The 20,908-nt window shown below is 27.7% G+C and overlaps 2 protein-coding genes across 4 annotated transcripts in view; both read right to left on the minus strand.

Moving 5' to 3' along the window:
- Positions 1–20,908, minus strand: part of LOC127290866 (STING ER exit protein) — a 254,912-nt gene that overhangs the window by 79,694 nt on the left and 154,310 nt on the right. The window lies entirely within an intron of this gene.
- The window catches only part of LOC127290861 (myotubularin-related protein 3), a 149,324-nt gene that overhangs the window by 48,571 nt on the left and 79,845 nt on the right, over positions 1–20,908 (minus strand). Inside the window, exons 11-13 of the mRNA XM_051319671.1 lie at positions 18,459–18,709; positions 18,131–18,358; positions 15,116–15,386 (exon numbers count right to left, since the gene is read on the minus strand). Of these exons, the coding sequence (XP_051175628.1) occupies positions 15,116–15,386; positions 18,131–18,358; positions 18,459–18,709 (750 nt within the window). The remainder of the gene's footprint in view (positions 1–15,115; positions 15,387–18,130; positions 18,359–18,458; positions 18,710–20,908) is intronic.

The following is a 20,908-nucleotide window of genomic DNA, read 5'->3' on the forward strand; positions in this document are numbered from 1 at the left end:
TACAGTAACATTACCGGTAATATTACCTTGAGGCGGACATTTTAAGATCACTGTAAGATTACTGTAATATTACAACGTTATATTACGAATCTTACATGTAATATTACCTTGATATTAAGGTTATATGACGTGCTTCTTGGGTCAGGAGTTTTTACGATCGACGAATCAAAATTTGATGTCAGATTTCACAATTTCAAATCGGCCGCCCCAATTTTATATTCTGTTGGTAGGTATTTAAATTTATAGACCCCAAAAACACCTAAACAATAAATTTCAAAGTCAAAACTTGAGGGGTTACACTAAACAGTGGACGAAAAACACGGTCGTGCACAAATTAACATAGAGCCTAAAATTTCAACAGATTTTGACGTTCTTAGGCTTGTTTTAAAAAAGATAAAATTCTGCATAACGCCTCTGATTTTTTTTTAATTTCAATTGTTTATTTAATGTAAAAGTTGAAATTTTTTTTTCCTCCTTTAAAACAGCGTAACTGTTTAGAAAAGGCGATTATTACGTCAACAAAGGCGAACAATTTAAAAGTATTAACCTAGAAACATATTCTGATAGTTCATAAATTTTTTAAAAGCCGCTCATAATTGTTATAAACAATTTAGTGGATTAAATGCAAATAGCTTGTTTTTTTAACTTTTAGTAATTGAAAACCACCTAACTTTTTGTATTTGAAATCCAAAAGTAATTACAAATTCATGAGTTATTATAAACTAATTATTTTTAATTGTTTAAACAATTTTTATATATAATTTTAATGATTTCAGTTCCTAATTACGAAATTGATGACATATTGAGTAAAATGTGCAATATTATTAGTCAAGGTAAACGACTAATACTTACTTTAATTAATTTTAAAACATAGCCCGAACAGCACCGAAACTCCCCTGAACCTTGCCTGAACCTCGCTTGACGAGGTTCGGGAACTTGAGTCGCGATGTCCAAACGAGGTTGAGTTAATGTTTAAATGTCCGCGCATAATAAAGGTCAGTCACAGAGGTTGGCTGAATATTGGATTTGAATTTCTGTTAAATATTAAAATTAAAGATTCTTGGCATATTGTGAGGGGATATTTAAGGAAATTAAAAATTCAAGATTTGTTAAATGTAATCGTTAAATATTCTGGAAATTTAGAAGGAGCATAAATACGGAAACATAAAAAGAAAGCAAATGAATTTAGGGCGCTTCCACAATACATGCAATTTGCCTTGCTGAGCATTTTGCTCTTGCATTTTGCTCTTGCTTTCTGCGCACGCAACATACTTATCAGTCGTCAAAATTAATTAAGTAATTGATTACTAATTAATTATATGTAATTAAGTAGTAATAATGTTATACATTAAACAAATTAATTTATTACTACTTAATTACATGTAATTAATTTGTAATTAATTACTTAAATAATTTTGACGACTAATAAACATGTTGCGCGCGCAGAAAGCAAGAGCAAAATGTAAAGAGCAAAATGCTCAGCAAGGCAAATTGCATGTATTGTGGAAGCGCCCTTAAAAAACTATTGAAAATTGCATTTTCTATGACATGGGAAAGCGTAAATAAAACAGAAATTAATAGGCAATCATAAATACAGTTATATTTATTAGTAATAAATTATTATTACATTAAATTACAAATAGTGTTTAACTCTTTTGACAAGAAATATTTTCAAATAGAAATGTTGTCTACAATGTGTGGTGAAACAAAAACTCAAATAAATGAACGATTTACTTAAAAAGAAAATTTTGTTTATTGCAAAATTTGTACTATAGACAAAAAAAAATGCATTTTCGTAATGATTTACTCAGAAAATTCTTTTGGATGAATTTTTTTTGGCTCAATAAAATTATTGTTGAGAATATTTACTAGGATTTCTGCCAAAAAAATTCTGATAACTCGTTTTAATAAAATTTGCATTTAATTTTAATTTTTTATTAGCACATGAAATATGCCTGCAGACTCTCAAAAAAACCTTTAAAATTTAATTTTTATGTAACTACTAATAAATATAACTGTATTTAAGATTGTCTATTAATTTCTGTTTTATTTACGCTTTCCCATGGCATAGAAAATGCAATTTTCAATAGTTTTTAAAATTCATTTGCTTTCTTTATATTTTTCCGTATTTATGCTCCTTCTACACGGAAAAAAATTTTCTGGTAATTCTTTAACATCGATTTGAAGATTTTACATGTTCCTAAATCTGTTAATTCTACAGATATTTTCTGTAAGGATTTAACGCATGCGCGAAAACAGTGCAGTGATTCGACTAAGGCTGAGTACGATTGAGTGCGAGAGGTTAAGGCGAATTTAGTGTTTTTATTATTATCATAGTGTCGGCAAGAAAGTTTAATTAAAAAGGAAACGTCTTAAGTATATAAACATTATTATAGAAATAAATTATTACACATTTTTTATTTTAAAATTAACTGTAGTGATTAAGTGAGAAAAGTCGTTTGTTTCAATTTCTCGACATAAGAAAAAGTGGATTTATCATAAGTTTTGAAAACTTGCTCCTCATTTTTTTTGTTAGAAAATTATTGAAGGATGAATTTATTTACATAGAAGTTATACTAATTTATACAATAATGTTCCGCGAATTTAATGTATTCGGAGGAGAATATAACCTATAAGAAATACTCTATCAAATATATATTATCCCCATATAGTATACATAATTTGGTCACTCAACAGTTTTTAAGAACTGTAGCTCAAACTTGTAGAATTAACAGATTTTAATGCCAATGATTCTACAAATTTCTCTATTTGGAGAAACATCAGTAGATGGCGCAGGAGTTTCTGTAAATTCTACAGAAAATTTCTTTCCGTGTAAATTTCCAGAATATTTAACGATTACATTTAACAAATCTTAAATTTTTAATTTCCTTAAATATCCCCTCACAATATGCCAAGAATCTTTACTTTTAATATCTAACAGAAAGTCAAATCCAATATTCAGCCAACCTCTGTGACTGACCTTTATTATGTGCGGACATTTAAACATCAACTCAACCTCGTTTGGATCTCGCGACTCAAGTTCCCGAACCTCGTCAAGCGAGGATCAGTCAAGGTTCAGGGAAGTTTCGGTGCAGTCCGGGAGCATTGTTCAAATAACCCTTAATTAACAAATATACACTATCGCTGTTTTTACATGTTTCAGATTCGGTTTTTTTATTTTTATATAAAAAATTTTTTTTTTTATTTATAGTCACTTTATAGCTCTTTCCTTTATTTTTTTTATTTCTCGCATATACGACTTATTTAATGTTAATTATAGCAATATTAAAACTAATGCTGATTAACAAATTTACAGAATTATTGCTATTAAACATTCTAAATTCCTGTAGCGTAGTAAATAAAAAAAATTGTCGAATAGGGTTGTAAGTTGCACATAGTTTAGACCCATGGGTAAATATTTTAACCACGAAGTATTGTTAGGTTTTATCAAAAACTGTAGGAGGGGGAGGAGTTTGTATTTTTTTGAAAAATGTAAACAATGCATTTTTGAAGAGTTAAATTTTTTTCAAAAAACAATATCAGAGGCGTTATGTAGAATTTTATCATCTTTAAAACAAGACCAAGAACGTCAAAATCGGTTGAAATTTGTAGGCTCTATGTTAACTTGTCCACAGCCGTGATTTCATGTCACTGTGCACCACCTTGAACGCAAAACATTTTTGCGTTCAGGGTACTGTAACCCCTTTAATTATTTTGGTTGACATATCAGATCCGACATTTTGAATTTTACAATTTTGATGAAAAAACCTGAGACTATTAATATATTAATATTGATAAACCTTTAATCTTTAACAATTTTTCACCAGACTGTGAAGGGGTTAAAACAGTAAAATTGATAAAATAATATTTCTCAGAATAATGTTGTAAGCTAGTTCTATTGCGATAGTTCCTGTCAATAGTCTATATATATATATATATATATTCGGTAAGGAAGAGTGATTTTCTTATGTTCATTAGGGTGTCCGAAAAAAAGTCGACTTTCGAATTTTATTTTGGTCACCCCACAGTTCGATTCCAATAAAAAAAATTCTGTAAAATCCCAGACCGATTAATTAATATTAACCCGAGCCAGTTGTAAATCGAAGTTTTCCATTGAAAATACATGGGATTTTCCACATTAACTATAATAATCTTGGTATTCATTCATTCATTCATTCATTCCGTCCGGACCCCTGCTGGGTTTTCGGTGACAGAGAAAAGAACAAGTTATGGAGAGAGAAAGATATATCTTTATTTTGCAAATGAGGGTTCGCTTGACCTGCAATCTTTTAAAGAGGATTAATTAATAACTCTGAGGACCCAGGTAATAATTTCTTTCTCCCTTTATCACGTGAAAAAACTATAAAGAAAGTCTAAAACTAAAAAGGTAACGCATACCTTTCTTTCTTACACCAAGGAATATAACATAAGTACTTCTTCGTTTAACATTGCGTTTCTCTATCTAGACAATTCAAAATGGCATAAGATCACTTTTTTTCAATTTTATATATTTTTGTCCACTTTTTGGTATTACCATAAAGTTTGAACTCTTTTCCACATAATGCATATATTCTATTTAAATTATATTGTGATTAAATAGAAAAATTTCAAGTTTTTGGAACTTGATACATTTTTCTTGTTTTCAAGGTTTGTGTTAAACAGTGGGACACCTATTATTAAATAATGAATATTTGTTTCAATAATAATATTCTGCTTCATACATTATAAATATATATGTTTTGCATTAAATAACGTTAACAAATGTTGCAAAACACTTATATTTTAATAATATTTTACATTTTTATAATACGATGCCAAGTTTCATATAAAAAATTGTTATTATTTTTTTTTACGTTTACAGTACTGCTGATCATACGTCATAATTTCGTCATAACATAAAAACAATTTGGAGGAAAATTTGAATAGTCGTTCTCTTATCAAGTGTTATTTTTCAAATTTTGCCGAACAATAATTGTAATAATTATAAATTTTGAATTTTTTAATGTTTTTTAGCATAAAAAATCACATTTTTAGTCGCTGTGTAAGTATAAATGCGCTTGCGTATAGATAGTGTGTTGTCTTAAACATGGTTTACATTTAAATTTTGGTCGAGTTTCTTTAGCAGTTTTTCAGAAAATTAAAGTGACTTACTGTTTAAACTGTCCCACTGTTTATCACTCTCCCCTACCTGTATTAGAGCCCCAGAAAATTTTAATAAAAAAATTTAAAAATTATTACCTGGCCCCTCAGAATTAATCTTCATTAACAAAGGCTCTATTGTCCAAGGATTGGTATTGTTTGTGGTAATTGTTCTGAGAGTCTAATACTGGTATATACATATTTTTTTTATTTTGAAAACACAAAGAAAGAAGAGTAAGATTTTTAGGCGAAGATATTCTTATGTTACTTTGAATCCTCTAGATAGAGAAATGCAATATTAAATGAAAATTATACATATGTTATATTCCTTGATGTGAGAAAGAAAGATATACATTACCTCTTCAGTTTTTGACTTTTATCTTTATATTTCCTTGTGATAATACACGGAAAAAATTTCGAGACGTCGGACGTGCCGATGTCAATGTAAACCTACTGTACATTTCATTATGTACTCAGAGTTAATCTTCATTAACAAAGGTTCTATTGGCAAAGGGTTGGTACATCTTTATTTTTCTATATAATAAATGTGAAAAAAGAAATTATTACCTGGGTCCTCAGAGTTAATCCCCATTAACAAAGGTTCTATTGTCCAATGGTTGGTTTTTTTGTGGTATTTGTTCCGGGGTTTTAATACAGGTATAAATACGTATATATGTTATTTGTAATGAACTACTGATTACTCATATAAGAGTGTCCTTTTTGCACTTATTGGCTGATCAGTAGTTACTGATTCATAGTTACTCATAGTTCTCTCATTCTTTTGGATATTTGGTAGTTTTATTGGATAAAAGGCAAAATTGGTTATATTGGATTAAAGGAAAAATTGGTTATATTTAGTAAAAGGTAAAATTAATTGTATTGAATTAAAGGAAAAATTGCTTATTTTTAATAAAAGGTAAAATTGGTTGTATTGAATTAAAGACAAAATTGGTTATATTAGAGAGAGTGAGCAAAAGGGTTAAAGATATTTAGATTTTCATCAATCAAAAATAAAATTAAACGAAGTATACTATGGCCAACATAAAAGAGTATGTTATTTTAAGTGATAAAGATTTAAAAATTATTGAAAATAGAAATAAATTGTTAAATTACATGCATATGTACAAATTTGAAGAATTATTAAGAAAAGATTCCAATTTATTTTTCAATGTGCAAAGTACTTTGTATGTACAAATGCTTGATTTTATTGTCCCAATTAGAGAAGGTGATAAACATATTCAAATACTTTTTAGCGGTAATAACAATTATGGTCACTGAATTTATGTTTATTACGATAGAGTAAGGCTTTATATTTTTGATAGCCTTAATGAGGGGTGTTTAAATGTGCATCAAATAAAATGTTTAATTAGATTGTTCCCTTTTAAACCAACAGTAGTTTTTGAAGCTGTTAATCAACAACTTTTTGGTAGTGTTTAGTGTGGAGTATATGCAATAGCATTTGCAACATCTGTATTATTTAACGTAATGCCAAACCGTGTAAATTATGAAACTGATAATAACAAAATGAGAAACCATTTTAAGTCAATGTTTGAAAATAATCGCTTAAATAATTTTCTGGCAGTAAGAACGTCTCACAATAGGAATTCGATAATAGAGAATAATTAGAACCGTCTTTACATAAATTGAACTTAGGAACATAAAAATTATATTTTAAACTCTTGTTCTGTTTTTAATACTTTGCACAGTAATAATATTAACAGAGTTCTATTAACACAATATTTAAAAATTAAACATTCTCTAAATGACACTAGGGAAAAGAAAATAATTCGTACAACTGATAATAATGTGAACAAAATTTCACCACATGAATATTTAAAAATGAAGAATTTTCTTAGTAAAGAAAATGATGAAAAGATAATTCGAGCAATTAAAGAGAAGGGAAGAAAAAGGGAGGCAAGGCGCGAAGTTACATATGAGTAGAAAATAATAAGACAGGAGAATGAGAGATTGAGAAAACGTAATCGTAATAAAACAGATATAAAAAAGAAAGAGCGCAAAAAAAAATTTGACATGCAAAAAAAAAGAAATTATCTATAAAAACTGAAGATGAAAAGAAAATACGCAAGGATAAAAATTTGGCATGAAGGAAAAGCAAAATATCAATGGAAACTCAAGATGAAAAGAAAGTGCGTCAAAAAAATAATTTGTCATGTAAGAAGAAAAAATTTTCTACGGAAACGGAAGATGAAAAGAAAGTGCGTCAAGAAAAGAATTTGGCATGTAAAAACGATAATTGGAATAAAAAAACTGCAGGAGTTGCAATAATGTCTTTTAAAGATTTCAATGAAAGTAATGTTCCATAGAATTATTTAGGTTTAATAAATGTAGAATGTAAGTTTTGTAATGCGTTACATTTTTTGTGTGAAAGACCGTCACATAGATACATCACCGAGGAATGTCCCCGTGCAGAGGACATTATGATATCGCCTGAATGTCACAAAAATATTGCCGCTTGATATCAGCTTGACATTCGAGCAATATTCCTTGCTACTTGGGTGGTAGATCCAATATAAAGAAATTTTTTTTACATTTCTAATATTAAATTTTTTTGAAAAAAAAATGAATAAAAAATATGGTTAATTCACACTAGCAACGTAGTCGGCCGCTTGCGGACGACAAAGTTGCTAGTTTTTTAAATAAACTATAATTGAATATACTATTCAAAAAGAATCGATGAATCGAGTATTCAAATCTTCAAAATTTAATAATTGTAATTCAATAAGTAATAAAAAGTAAAATATTTTAGCATTATATCCGCAAATTCTTTAAGTATCAATTATAATATCAAATATGTGAAAAGTTTAAAGCTACAAAATAAATGTTCATAACAATTAATTTTTAATTCAGCATTAAAAATAAATTTCTAATAATGGATTTTTAAATGATGGCCTTAAAAATTGCCAAAAACTATGTTTTAGATTAATAACTTCAAAAATCTTCGTTTATTTAGAAAATATGGAAAGTTCAAATTTTTCGTCTGCCATATTAAATCCAGAATTTAAAAAAATAAAATTTTGATATCCCATTCTTGACTAGAAACTGAAAAACCTCCGAGTAAGAATACTTGTTGAATTATTTTAAATATTTATGTGATAAATCATTGATTACATTGCAATGCATTTTCAAGACCTATCTTTGATCATCCGCCATTTTAAAAATTTTTAATATTTAATTTTTTTTAATATACCAACTTAAAGTGTAGCTAAAAATGAAAGAATTTCTGACCTTAAAATTTTGTTGTTTTATAAATGAAAAAGTTAGGAATTTTTTTTAAAAAGTGCATTTTTCCCATGTATTTTTAATGGGAAACTTCAATTGATTACTGACACGGATTAATATTAATAATGTAACGGGAAAATATATTCTTGACGTTATTTCGCGAAATAATCGACCAAATATCTTAGATTAAAGAATGGGGTTGTAAGGTCAATAGTTCATCCCTGTGACCCTTACATCGATCTAAGCGCCAATATTTCGATAATTGGGCGCATTATCGAAAATCGCCGGTACACGCACTCTTTGTTCGACGGTTGCGTAAGACAAACTACTTGTACGTTGGAAAGTTGAGTGTCCTATTGTTTAACTATTAATATTATATTGAAAAGCGTGTTTGATCAATTGCTCTATAATATTACAAATTATATTACAAAATTATATTCGACAAAGAGTCGATATTTGATCAACGGTCAAGTAAGTGTCAATGTCTTAATCTTTCCTTTATTTAATAAATCTGAATATTCCTGAAAGTCGCTTGCTTTTATTTTATTTTTATAATTTTCATTAAGGGTTCTCCAACGCCAACCAACCGTTCTTTGACAAAGTAATCTTTAATAGAATCATTGTTTTGTTAAAGTCATTCTGGCAAAATAGAGCCCCAGCAACTTCAAACCGGTCGCATTGCTTGAGAATAAATTTTCTATAATATCATTAATATTTTATTTTATAAATTCATTTTTCTATGAAAGAAAGTTTATTCGTCTCAATAAATCAGTCCGGGAATTTACAAAAAAAAAAATTTTATATTGGAACCGAACTGGGGGGTAGCTTAAATAAAATTTGAAATTAACAAAATGTATCAAAGGAACATAAAAGTCAAAGTTTATAGTTATGCCCATGTGTTTATTATAGATTGTTGGAATTCTTCTTTGGTTTATTTTCTTACCCACATAGCACCATTATTTTCTGGAAGTTTCCAGAAAACTATCCAAGGTAAGTTCGGAAATTTCCACTGGTAACTTTGTGGAAACTTCCTGTGTATTTTCCTGAATCTAATAATGTCTTAGGTCGGGTAGTTTCCCTTATTAACTTCCTGTTAACTTCTTGGTTAACTTCCAAAAAATTATCTTAGTAAATTTCCAAGAAAATTGCATAGGAAAATTTATAGATTATTTATTATTTTATTATTACTATATTATTTATTTATTTAATAAAATTTAAAAATATAACAGAAAAAAAAATAATTATTTCTTTTTTTCTTTCATTTTTGCCTTAACTTATGTGTTATATCCTACAATATTTTGATTATTTTATTTCCTTTATTTCTTTTATCTATTTACCTTTTTTATGTAAAATGTGAGAGGAACATTTTGTTTTTCTTCTTGCATCTACTCTTTATCATTTTTTTTGATAACGACTTATAATATATTAAGTTATGAGAAAATCAAATAAAGTTAACAAGATGTTTTTCTCAAATTTTACATTTGTTCACATATCTTAAGTCTAAAAATCAACAGTAGTTGCCTACTTTTGATAAGTCATATTCTCAAAGGTTCCAAACTCCCCGACCCTTGTAATATTAGATAAAATATCTAAGAGGATCCATGACATGTGCAAGAGGGCAATGTACGAATGTTTGAATTTATAATAATTAGTTTTATTAAATAAAAATTGTTTTAAATAAATTATAATTAAAATTTAAAATATTGTAATCAAATTGTTAAGATTAAAATCTTTTCCTTTCCTTGAATATATTCTTTTTATAAATTCAAGTCCCCAAAAATAGGCCTGATAATATTATCTTTATCTAAAAAGTGGAGTGGGAATCATTCCCTTTAAAAACCAAAGGAAGTCCCATTAGAAGTCAGTTATAAAAATTCTTTAGTTCAGTTGAAACCTCTTAGTTCGATTTTTTATCAAGTACATAAAATTCATTTCTAAAAAAAATACAAGTATAAAAAAAATATTATTCATAAAAGTATCCAGTATCATCATTGCTACAAAATCCCAATTTTAAGGAATTTCATTTATAAAATTAATATTAATATAAAAAAGGAATATATTCAAAAAAAGGAAAAACTGATATTGAACAACACACTAAAAAAACAACAATCAATAAAAAAGTAAGTGAATTAATAATAAAATTTATTTGATTATCATTTCTTTTCTATTTCTAATTTCTGTTCCCTGATAGTATTGGTACAATTTAAGTTGGACCCATACTATCAACATCACATTTTGGTTAGGACCTTTTCCAAATTTTGCCGATTCAATTTAAGTTGTATCGACAAAATTTAAACCATATATTTTCCAATTTCCTTTTTTCTAAAAGAAAACTCAAATTATAAAACTATTCCCAAGTTAGAGGACAATGCGTTCCTGACTTGAAATAATCAAATTAAATACTTTGCTTTGTGCATCCTAGGATGTAACATATGTCTATTTATTATGAAGATTAACGCAGAAATTTTTAAAATAATTTCGGAGGGACTGGGGATTGAACCCGGGTTCGCCGCGCATAAAGAAACAACCTAACCAACTAACCAACTATGGATGGAAAAAAAATCTTTCCCTTATGCTGCAAGTGATCTCCCATTAGTTAACACGTTGTTGACTAAAACAGCGGGCTGATTCAAAAATGGTTTCAATGAAAAATTTGAATATTTATATTATAATAATTAATTTAATTGTCATATAATCTATAATAATTAAAAGTTTATTCAAATAAACTTTTAAAATTGTAAATTATAAAAAAAATATTAAACTACACTTTAATTTATTTTATAAAATAAAAATTATTAAATAAATATAAAAATATTAAAGAATTTATTTTTAATGATAAATATTTCACTTTATTATTTTAAATTTACTGAATAATAATGACTGTCCCCATTTACCCTGAGTTTTCAAATTTTTGGGGTAAATGGGGACAGCTTGTTATTATTAACCAAATTATCAAAAATCAAAAATTCAAGTCAATTTCTGTTATGGGAGTCATAAGAAATAAGAAAAAAATTTGGTATGATTTTTAAGTCTGTTTTTTTCAAATGCGAGACAAAATACTGAAATAAAAAAAATAAAAAAATTTTAATTGGTTCAACTATTATATATCTACTACAAATTTGTTTCAAGTTTTTTCATCCCTTAATACAGTAATATACTTAAAGAAACTTTTTTCTTAAAACTTTCTCAGAAACTATGCTGTCCCCATTTACCCCAAATTTTATGAAATTTTATAAATTTTGGGGTAAATGGGGAGAGTCAATTTCATGCATTTAAAGCTTATCTAAATTTTTTTCTGCTGCATAAAATTAATCCTAGGAACGTAAATAACAACTTTAAAAAAATAAACTCGCAAATATTACCTTCTAAAGTAAGAAACTTACGTAATTTGTGAAAAATAGCGATTTTGTCCCCATTTACCCCAACTGACCCTACCTTGATTTATTAAATTATTTACATAAATTAAAAATTATAAATTTTATTGTTATTCAATTAACCATTATGGGAATGTGGAAAAAAATACCTTCTATGGACGGACGAGGTAAAATAAATATTTGTTTTCTTTTCTTTCAAAAAAAATTTATTATGCGTACTTTTTTTTATAGTTTATTATTTTATGTTTAAATATATATATAAATATATAAGTCTTTATCAAAAAAAAATGATAAAGAGTAGATGCAAGAAGAAAAACAAAATGTTCCTCTCACATTTTAGATAAAAAAGGTAAATAGATAAAAGAAATAAAGGAAATAAAATAATCAAAATATTGTAGGATATAACACATAAGTTAAGGCAAAAATAAAAGAAAAAAAAGAAATAATTATTTTTTTTTGTGTTATATTTTTAAATTTTATTTTCATGTATATTAACTTAAATAATAAATAAAGTTTAAAAAATATTAAATAAATAAATAATATAGTAATAATAAAATAATAAATAATCTATAAATTTTCCTATACAATTTTCTTGGAAATTCACTAAGATAATTTTTTGGAAGTTAACCACACGGAGAGAAATATCATACTATATGTACATGGAGGACTGTTACTGTTTTCGCAAAATACTATTTGATGTAAGAATCGTTTATCACGCAAGATATTTTTTCATGAAATCATGTGTTAATAGCACGAGTTAACCTGATGTGAAATTAAAAAGACATATGTACTATAAACGCTCAAGAAACATGAAAAAATCGCTTCCCTTTTCTCTATATAAAGTTGGCTTGAAATCTATGCGCTTTTTGGATGGATTTCTTGCAAATGGGACTGGACCCGTGAACCGGGAGTGACGCTTGCGCAGTTCATATGTATCTCCGTTGCAAGAAATCCATCCAAAAAGCGCATGGATTTCAAGCGAATTTCGTATAGTGTGGTGGGGAGCATTTACGGCATAAACTTGAAGCAAAGATAACATATGTTCTCAACTTTTCTTGCATAGATATCTACGATACTGTAAACGCATGAATTTGCTGTAACAAACGCACGTAACAGCTGATGCGATTAACGAGTGATACAGCTCATGCGTTATTCGCTTGATATTTTTCTCCGTGCAAGAAGTTAACAGGAAGTTAATAAGGGAAACTACCCGACCTAAGACATTATTAGATTCAGGAAAATACACAGGAAGTTTCCACAAAGTTACCAGTGGAAATTTCCGAACTTACCTTGGATAGTTTTCTGGAAACTTCCAGAAAATAATGGTGCTATGTGGGTAAGAAAATAAACCAAAGAAGAATTCCAACAATCTATAATAAACACATGGGCATAACTATAAACTTTGACTTTTATGTTCCTCTAATACGTTTTGTTAATTTCAATAATTTTTTACTTGCTTTTTGTTGGACATACTAATTTTTAATATGAGCTATCGTTTGCTTTTTTATATAAATTTACTGTGGAGATACAGACTTATTCCACTTTTCATGTGCGATTTTTAACAATTTCTACTTACCCCTTTCATTATTTTTTGACGCTTTAAATTATTTAGTATTATTATTGTATTAATTAATGTTTATAACAATTAGAAAATCTATCAAAATCTGATATTCGTTTAAATATCAATTACAATGTTTAAAACTTGATAAAATGAGAATTATAACAAAGTTAAATTTGGGATCAGTCGTGGGTCTCATTTTTTTCATTGTAAAGTTAAAAGTTCCAGAGATATGCCCACATAAAATAAATATTATATATGTGATGGTATTTTGTTTTATGTATTAAATCCACATTTATTCTTGGATTTTTTTGATTACATAATGTTTCTCACATTAGCGTTTTTACATAAACATCTATGAAAAATTTTAAATATAGAATAAACTGATAATATTAAATTATTAAACATAAACTTAAACTTAGCAATGTGGATTCTTTTTTCGTAGTTTATTACATTATAAAATTTTTGTAATTAAAAATATAAAACGACTCTATAAAAAAATAGTTATTTATGATACAAGTGCGTAAAGTGAGTGATTATACGAGTGTGACGTTTGCAGCACGAGACGAAGCCGAGTAATGCAAATCACACCAGTATAATCAGATTTACGCACGTGTATCATACAACATTTTTTGCAACACCCACCTCTAAAGTTAAGTACCTATTATGAGGAATTCCAACTCTCTATTAGAATAATTTCGATTGTATAGAATTAAATAAATCAATCGAAGATCAGGAAAAATATCATTAAGCAGGAGTGTATACATTTAAAAGTAAAGTTCTTTTTTTAATTTTGTGGTTTTCTATGGTCTACAACAATGCTTATATTATGTGAGAGAAATTTCGGTGCGTAAAGTTTTCAGTGCTTAAAGTAATATTTCAATACGTAAAGTAAATTTCAGTGCGTAAAGTGAATCACTTTACGCACCGTTTGAAAAAGAGCTTCTTTACACACACTTTTCGGTGTGTAAAATTTAACTTTAGAGGTTAGTGTTGCAAAAAATTATTTTTAACGTCTCATATTTTAAGTTTTTTTAAAATTAATTTTATGTGAAATAGGACATCTGTAAGTTATTTTATACATTTTAATTTTGCAACTAATTAAATCTGTAATTATTTTATTTTTCTATGTATAACTAAGATTTTACAACTTTTCAATTTTTACCTGAAAAGACCCAACGCAGATGGACGAAAGCTTACGTAATCGAACAAAAATATATAGAATCAATGTGGATTTATCGTGTGGAACCAAATACCCTCACAATACATTTAAAAACTCGAAAAAATCTTACATTTATACTAAAATAAAAAAAATTCTTTAAAATAATTTCAAATTAAATGAAGTAAAAAAGAGAGATATAAACAAAAAATTTAATTTATTTTAAGAACCTTTCTAATATTTATCATTAACTTTTTACAGAAACTTTCTCAAATAAATTACCTTAAAACAATAAACTATACACTAGTCTTTTTTTACATGTAAAGCAACTAATTCTTATTAAATAAATAATTAATACAAATAAATTTTGTTAATTGGACTGACTACTTGGACACTCTATTTATAGTTTTAGCACAGTATGAATTATATAAGATATACTCCAAGACATAAAAATAATATAAATAATTTCAAGGAATTATAAACTAAGTTTTTTTTAAAAGTTAAACCTTCACATTGAATTGATTATAATAAAGTTTTGTTTCTAGTTAGAATGGCTGTTTTTAGTATTGAATAAAATGAATTTCATTGGTAGGAAAGATAAAATATAAATAAGAAAGAAAATTATTCGTAACAAACTTGTGGTACCTTGTGTTCCACAATGATTTGTTGAACTCTCAGTTGTACGTCGCAATGAATCAGAGGAAGGCCGTCAACATCGTCCAGCTTATCAAGGTTGTCTATGACTTCCTGATGAATGGGAGATGCGGGACAAACACTACTCGCTGAGCGAGAATTTATACTCGTTTCACTCAAATCGACATTTTCAGCATGAACTCGATTACAGTTACAATTTCCTCGACTTGTTCCAGGTTCGATCCAACGCGATTCATTATTTTGTGAAGGATAAGCTTGCAATCTGAAAATCATTAATAAAATATTAAAAATCAATTTTAATTTTACCGAGCGAAATGTGAGAAAATCAGAAAAAAGTTTCTTTATATCAACATTTTTAATTTTAATGTTTACCTGAACTGTAATTTGAAATATTCGAAATTAAACTGACCACGCTTCTATTAAAAAATATTTTATAAAACCGACCGTCGTATATAAAGAAAATTAAGGAATATTGTTTACGAATTTCGCGATCTATACTGTGCGTAAAAGATCAAAGGGTGCCGAAGACAATTAAAAAAGCGTTCAACAGATACATTTGTATGCACGCTAAGTTCAAAAATATTATACACTGGAACCTCTCCAACCATTGCAGCGCGCGAGTTTTATGTTCAATTCCTATTGAAAATCCCTATACAAGTTCTTGTACAAGAAAATGTACATGTTCAGCAGCTGAACTTGTACCTGTTCTGGTGAGAATATGTACAGGATCTTCTACAATTTCGGTACCAGAATTTGGAACATATTTTTGTGCAGATTCATGTACAAGTACTTACACATGAAACCGTTCATGTTCTTGTACAACTTCATTTTAAAAAAATTTTTTTTTCTAAAATTTAAGATTTTAGTAATTTAGAATCATTAGTACTTTTTACTCATGCATGCTAAAAAATTGTTGCGCAGCTGTAAAGTCTAAAGAAAACTACTGCGCAGCCTTTAAAGTTTTTAATTTTTACTAAACGAAGACATAAATGAACCTGTACAAGAACGTGTCCATTTTCTTGTATACAAATATTAAATATATTTACTTGTTCAAAATCTTGTGCAAGATCTTTACAGGGTTTTTCAATAGGGATGGATGGAGGTTACCCTTGCGTCAAGGTTATGTCAAAAAGTCTAAACACTCAGGGCCGTACATATTATATACTTATGTATGGGATATATGTTCTAATAAAAATTAAGATCAATTTTATTCTTTCTAAAGTAGAAAAATATTAATATTTTTATAAAGTAAGGATATTCCCACCCGAAATGTTTAATATAAAGTTGAAAAAATTCGATCCTTGGAAGGAATAAAATAACATAAATGTATGTTATTAAATTTTATTGCCACAAAACAATAAGTTGTAAATTCAGATGTTCATTGCATGAACATTTTGCTTCCTCTTTACGATCAGCAAAAAAATTTGCTTCCTCGTAGAGAAAGCATTAACATTGAAATAAACATACAAAAATAATATAATAATAATATAAACATTCGAGTATCTATAGATTTGAGTTAAATTTAAAGAATTAATGGAAGTTAAAAAATCAAAAATTCACATTTTAGCTATAATTTCTAAAAATTAATGAAAAATAATATATAATTTATAATTATTTACAATTATATCGGTTTGTTTCAATGCAAGGAACACAATTATTTTATATTTAAACTTGAATTTAAATAAATACAAAATTTTTCAGTTAAAATGGGAATTATTTTTTTTTAACTTTCATTAATTTTTTAAATTTAAATTGAAACTATACTTTATATATACCAATCGATTTGTTTTGACGTAAGGAATACGATTTTATTATATATAACCTTAAATTTTTCTATTTAAAAATTTTTTCGATTAAAAAAATATTTTTGGAAAGAAGGCGATAAATTTTTTTTTTTTTTTAAATCCTTTGGTCAGATTTGAGATATTAATATGATAAATGAGACTACCAAATTTTATCTAAATCCATTAAAACCTGTTAAAGTTATCGTCTAAACAAAAAAGGGATCCACACACATACACACACACATACATACTTCCGGACAATTGATCAGGATCTCATATAACATGTTTCTATATAGAAAAAAATTTGTTTCCGCCACTTTGAAAATTTTTATAAACGAAAGGACTACAAAGCTTCGTCCACGAGGAAGCAAAAACGACGTTTCGTTGACTTGGTTCGTCATCCTCTTCAGGTTAAATCTAATGAACATTATTAATTTTATTTAAAACATCATATTCTTTTTTTTATAAAAATAACAATATATAAATAATAACAATTACCAATGTTTTAATATTAAATTTAACCGTTACATCTTTACTTTAAAAGTTTTATTTTGCACAGTCTAAGCTGGCACGTTAGGTTTATAGACAAGTGTCGTCAAGACTAAATTCAAAAATACAAAATTTAAAACTCTAAATGAAATAGAGGAGTCAATGAACTTAGATTTAAACTGCACGTGGAAGTGAAATATTTTCAGAAAAATAGAATCACACTGTTTAATTTAGAAATTAATTTGGATTTTTGTTTTGTGGCAATAAACAACATTTAATAACATAAATTTTTTATGTTTTTTTATTCCTTCCAAGGATCGAATTATTTTAACTTTATATTAAATATTAATATATTTACGTACATTTAAAATATAATAATGCAGTTAATAATATCGATAACTCTGATCGATTGTTTAAATTAGAAATAAGGAAAAAGAAACGTTACTGCTTTTTCTTGCTTGACGCCATGTTTTCCCCTCTGACTCTTCTTGCCGCTGCCCACCAAGTTTTGGTAAACAACTGCAATGGTCAGAGATGCAATGGTTGGAGGTTCGAGTGTATAAATGGAAAATAAATATTAATTAATAAATTGTTCTCAATAGTTTCATTTATCGGTATTATTTTATTATTGAATAACCAAGTTTATATTTTTTAAATTATTGTTTGTGTACTATTTTTACTCAATTTAATGGTAAATATTTCTAAATAAAATAGTAGAATTTTAAAAACTTACGTTTCCTTTTCTCCATTTGATAGATTATCGCTGTTAGGAATCAGAGTATCAGTGGAACTATCCCCAGAGGTATTAATGGGTAATTCACTTGGTTCCTTTTTAACACTGAACGCATTTCTCCTTTCTTCAGCTTCCATTTCTTTCTTTGTATTTTCTTCAGGCTTATCAATATTCTGAATCTCCTCATCTTTATCCGATTGACTATCAAGACACAGTGTGTCAAATTTTCTATAAAGAAAAAGAATATAATCATTCATGTTTTTTTTTATAATTTTTTCGATCTGGTCAGAAGTAGAAATTAATGAAATATAAAAAATTTGGAACTTACTTCTCGATGGAAATGCTAGAGTCACTCAATCTTCGTTGAAGTCGTGTTAAATGATCTTGTGCATGAATAAGATCACCGTAAGATCGTGTTTTTGTCATTTGTCCCTGTGGCTCTTCGTTTTCACCATTTTCTATGTCAATCATTGTCATTCTCTGCTTTATATCACTGACACCGAGAGTAGTTTCCAAGGATCCTAAATACACCTCTGACCAAAGTACCAAATCTCTCACATTATAACTTGGCCATAATACCTGAAGGAAATCAAATTATAATTATCTTACACATTTTTTTACGAACGTGGGAGAATTTAATTGAGAGTTTGAAAAGCTTGAATTATTATTGTTACAAAAAATAAATGATTAATTCAATTCATTCACATAATAATTATACAACTTTAACCTATTTAGTATTCAGGTGCTCTCTATCAGAATCTGACAATGAAAGTTCAACTTTTCAGGTTAACAAAGTGTTGTGAAAGGTGAACATTTATTAACTCCTCTGCTGAGAGTGCCAAAAATGTGGCAAAATCCATTTTCTCGCAATGTGTTGGAGATAACGACGTTTGCAACACGTGGTGAAAGAATGATTTTTCTCGAATGATGATTCCAAAACTCCAAATAGTACATCCAAAATATCCGACCAAATGTGGAAAATTCAAAAAGTTGAACTAAGCTCATGAAACTGACTACCCGAGGATTTTCGGGGTCCCTTACTACAAATCCTATGTCAGTTTCTTAAAATTTTAAATGAGGGATTAAGGAGCTAATCGTAGTCATAATTTTGAAAAATCGATTTTTTTTACATTTTCTCGAAGTACATCATGTTGAAAACGTCTTGAAGGTAAATCAATTCGACAAAAATTGACAAAGGTAGCAAAATTTTTGTCGAGTCAATGTTAATTTACACTAAAGTTGAAACTTTAAACACGTTTTTCTCCAAACCATGTTTTTGAAAGCGGTGACCATTATTACTCGAGAACCGCTTAACCGAATTACTTTTTATTAGGCAGGCTTCATTAATATGTCAAAACGCACTGCTTGATCGTAGAATTTCTATTTTCATTCAAATCCTTTTTTTATCGACAAAAACGGATGATTTTTATGCCGAAAATCGAAATCTGAGTTTAACCGGTCACCATTTTGTCAAAAATAGTATTTCTAAAAAAAGCTATGATCAAACAGCCGAGAAACTAATACTAATAGGAAGAAATACACATAATGCAGAGAAAAAACATGAAAAAAACACGCGTTTTTCTCTCCTCTGACTGCGACTAACCCGTTAATTAGAGTGGAACAGTTTTCAAAAATTGATCGGATTAGCATGAAACTTGTAAACTTGGTTTTTTTCGTGGCATTTGATTACGAATCTACATTAAAATCTTCTAAATTCAATATGGAGTCCTTGATTACGAATTTATTGCCGCATTTGTAATCAAATTTTGAATTTTTAAGTCAATAAAAGATCATTTTTCTTCCAGAATTTTGATAAAAATTATTTTGATTATTGTAATGAAATAGTTTTTAAAAATTTAATCCATCACCTTGAATCTCAACTTTAGATAATGTAAATTGAATATTTGTTAATAAGATAAGAAAAAATTAGTTATTCGAATTAAACAGTAGGGACATTAAAACTATATTTCCTGACGAATTCCTATATTTAGAGAAATTAAAATTCCTTCCATGGAAGCATGACAAAGGACTTCGACTTGAACAAATAGTTTCAATGTCATTTATTTATATTATTGGAAAAGTGAAGCGACGTGTTTATGACCTAAAACTAAATTGTGAGTATTATTTAATTAAAACTTCTTTTGAAACAATTACATTTACACCTCAGATAGTTAAAAGCATCTTATCAATATTGAAGTAGATTTTGATAAAAAAAAATAATAAATTTTAGGTAATTTATAATTTTTCTTCTTACATTTTTGTAAAAACAATATTTTGTTCTGTGATTTGTGAATTTTAAAGTGTTGTCAATTAGTGCCATTTTCACAATAAAAGTCTCATCGTGATGATGAATCAAGTCAACGAAACGTTGCTTCAATTTTTTAAGAATAAAACAAATGACATAAAACTATTCGTTTACATTTCTTTTGTTTTTCTTTTTGCCTTAAGGGGGAGGGGGGGTATGGTATTTAATTTTTTTTGCATTTTTTTTATTTTTTTAAATGAATGTATAATATTTCAAGAATATTGTGTAAAAATTTCAAGCCGATCGGAGCAAAATTGACGAAATTATGAGCATTTGAGCATTCAAGTGTCGGTTGATCCGCGGGCTGTGTTTTCGTATATTTTGAATTTAGTTTGTGTTTAACCTTTTGCGGACATTTCTGAATGTTCTCTGATGTCGTTGATGTGTATGTATAAGTTTTGGGGTCGCTGATTACGAATCTGAAATCAGATTTCAAAAATTGTCAAAATTTCAAATTGCGTTTTTCTCGAAGT

The sequence above is a fragment of the Leptopilina boulardi genome, unplaced genomic scaffold, assembly GCF_019393585.1.
Source record: "Leptopilina boulardi isolate dan_hultmark-lab unplaced genomic scaffold, ZJU_Lbou_2.1 LbouV2_90, whole genome shotgun sequence".
Lineage (NCBI taxonomy): Eukaryota > Metazoa > Arthropoda > Insecta > Hymenoptera > Figitidae > Leptopilina > Leptopilina boulardi.